The following is a 2,564-nucleotide window of genomic DNA, read 5'->3' as shown; positions in this document are numbered from 1 at the left end:
ATGTATGTGGTGGTCTAATTTGCTATGATTTCCCTTTAGTTTAATCCATTTTGATTAATCTATTTATTCTTTTTATGCTAAGACCTCAGTTTGTTTCTTATCAGCCGTTTACAAATACACTACATATACAGGCAAAACATATTAAAGTTAACAACTTACTATTTATATTTAGCATCTTTTTATATTTATAATGTTAAAACACTTTACAGTACAACATTTCATTTGTTTATTTTTTTTTTACTCTTCACTATTATATTATTCTTATACAGTTTTCCCGAGGACCACATTTGTGTGGTCATTTTTTCTATAATCTTTTTGCTGCAGTAAACACCAGATTTTACCCATTGTGGGACAATAAAGGGATTTTTTATTCTGTTTTTTAGTGAAGTTGTTTTAAGTGACTACAGACATTATGCTAGTCAGAGCCGAGCAGCGGTGCGTGCCGTTCACAGCAGCGCTCACTGTAAAAACAGACAAATGCTGCTGGGCTTCTGGATGTCAGGTGAGTACCCTGATTTTTACCTTTTACTGTTACCTTCTACAGCAATGTTTCTGTCAAAGAAAGGCTCCTACATCTTTTTCCCTACCCTGATCAGATGTAAACAGAAGCAGACTAGTTGCAGAAGCTGATCTGAAATTGTTTTTCTCTGCTGATCCAGACATTACATTCACAAAATCATGCACACTCATCTAATTAGTTTCCTATAAATTAAAATATTCCAGTTCCTAACCTAATATTTCCCTTCCTTTCTGATCTGATTATTACACTAATTTGCTGCTATTGTGTTACAGTCCTTAATGACTCAGTCTGTCTGTTTTTGTTTTATCACTGTTCAGTGGATATTACTACAATATTCTGTTCACTCAAGTCATTTTCTACAAAAAATCATGATTATTAGTTTAACAACATCATTTTTGGGCTTCAAAGTACTGCAATGCACAAGATAATCCATCTAAATAGGTTAAACATAAATATGTGCGGCTGTGGAATTAAAAAGAAACTGATAAAAGCATTTAAACTATAATTAATAAACAGCTTTATCTTCGTTGCAAAATGTTTCTGTAGCAAAATAGGCGGATATTTTCCATGTTTTTGAGGGGATGCTGGAGAACCACAGGATTAAATGATTAACATCTGCTTTCTCCAGCCGTACGCCGTCACAATGTGAGCAGGTGATCTAGTTTCTGATATAGATGTTAATGTTTTAGGTAGATTAACATGATCCCAGACCTACTAACTGAATTCTATTGATAGCGTATCGTTGTCATCACTACTGATGACATCACTATGCTGATAAACAGGCCCAGAGTTTCTCTCTACGTCAGTGATTATGCATTTTAGTGCTGTTCTCTGGATAGGAACCGGTCTCCAAACACAGATCAAATGGGAACCAGCAGATATTTGGATTCCTAGTCCATCCAGGGCCGATCTCTCAGTGTAACCTCGGTACATGTTTAGACGGCATGTGTGCTGAAGTCAGACACCTCCACGCAGTTGTCGCAGACGCTGCAGTGCGAGCATCGAGGCGGCCTGTAGAAGTGGCAGGTGGCACACCACTTCATCCGGACCTGGATGCCTTTGATCTCCACGTTTTTGTAAAGCGGAGCTCGGAAGTCGTCGTCCTTATCCTCGTCTTCGTCAGCTGGGGGACATACACACACACACAAAGACATTATCAGAGAGCAGAGATTTACATGATGGATCGTGAGGAGAATCATTTTACTTCTTTCATGGCAAATGAAAACACGTAGGGTTTAGATTAATGATTCTCTCTGACAGGGACAACAGGGAAGCGCCTTAAATGAAGCTCGTTCCTGCTGTCAGCTGTCATCAGAGAGCAAACACACTGAGAGAAATGAGCATTTCTGTGGATGTGGCCTATTCAGTCTGCTGTGAACATTAAGACACATTAATTGGTATGTTGTGACTCATGTTACAGAACGGATAACTGCTGCGTTTCACTACATGCAAGCTCTGCAGACATTGTTTTCACTGTTTGTCAAATATGAGAATAAAAACATTCCCTTATTTATCCCTTTTATACAAATCTAACCTAACATTGTGACTGGAAGTATTTTTGTTTTCTAGCTGCAGCAGAAAAGAGAGAGAGAGAAAAAAAGTCTTTCATCTGATCAAAGGGTTACATTCAACTGAAGCCTGAACTTGAGAAAATAATTTCACAGAACCATGATAAGTGCTGGGGGAGCTAGGTAGTTAGGGTGGCAGACCAGAGAGAGCAGAACAGAAAAATCAAAAGAAACAAAAGACAGAGCTGAGAAATAAGCAGTTCCATAGAAACTAGAGACTCGCTGAGTTCTATTGGCTCTCCAGTTAGATCAAATAGATTTTAACAGGCGTGATAAACACAGCAGACACTAACAGCACAGAGCATCTTCTACCTCAGCTTCCTTTCTCTACCTTCTGATGGAAATGGATTTTCATTTGATGTACTTTTTAGTTGGTTTTAAAGAATATGCTGTTTGATTTTATTTGATCTTTTATTCAGAACATGTTGATTTGTATTGTCTGATTATTAAATATTTCTTAAACACTATCAAGTTTA

General features: G+C 37.6%; 1 protein-coding gene across 4 annotated transcripts in view; it reads right to left on the bottom strand.

The window, feature by feature from the left end:
- Nucleotides 1-2,564, bottom strand: part of zdhhc8 (zinc finger, DHHC-type containing 8) — a 93,669-nt gene that overhangs the window by 11,315 nt on the left and 79,790 nt on the right. For all 4 annotated transcript variants that reach the window (XM_015383046.1, XM_015383044.1, XM_015383047.1 and 1 more), the window contains exon 3: nucleotides 1,486-1,643. In XM_015383046.1, the coding sequence (XP_015238532.1) occupies nucleotides 1,486-1,643 (158 nt within the window). The remainder of the gene's footprint in view (nucleotides 1-1,485; nucleotides 1,644-2,564) is intronic.

The sequence above is a fragment of the Cyprinodon variegatus genome, unplaced genomic scaffold (assembly GCF_000732505.1).
Source record: "Cyprinodon variegatus isolate N-32 unplaced genomic scaffold, C_variegatus-1.0 Scaffold273, whole genome shotgun sequence".
NCBI lineage: Eukaryota > Metazoa > Chordata > Actinopteri > Cyprinodontiformes > Cyprinodontidae > Cyprinodon > Cyprinodon variegatus.
Note: the sequence above shows the minus strand (reverse complement) of the source record. Positions and strands in the feature narration are given on the sequence as shown.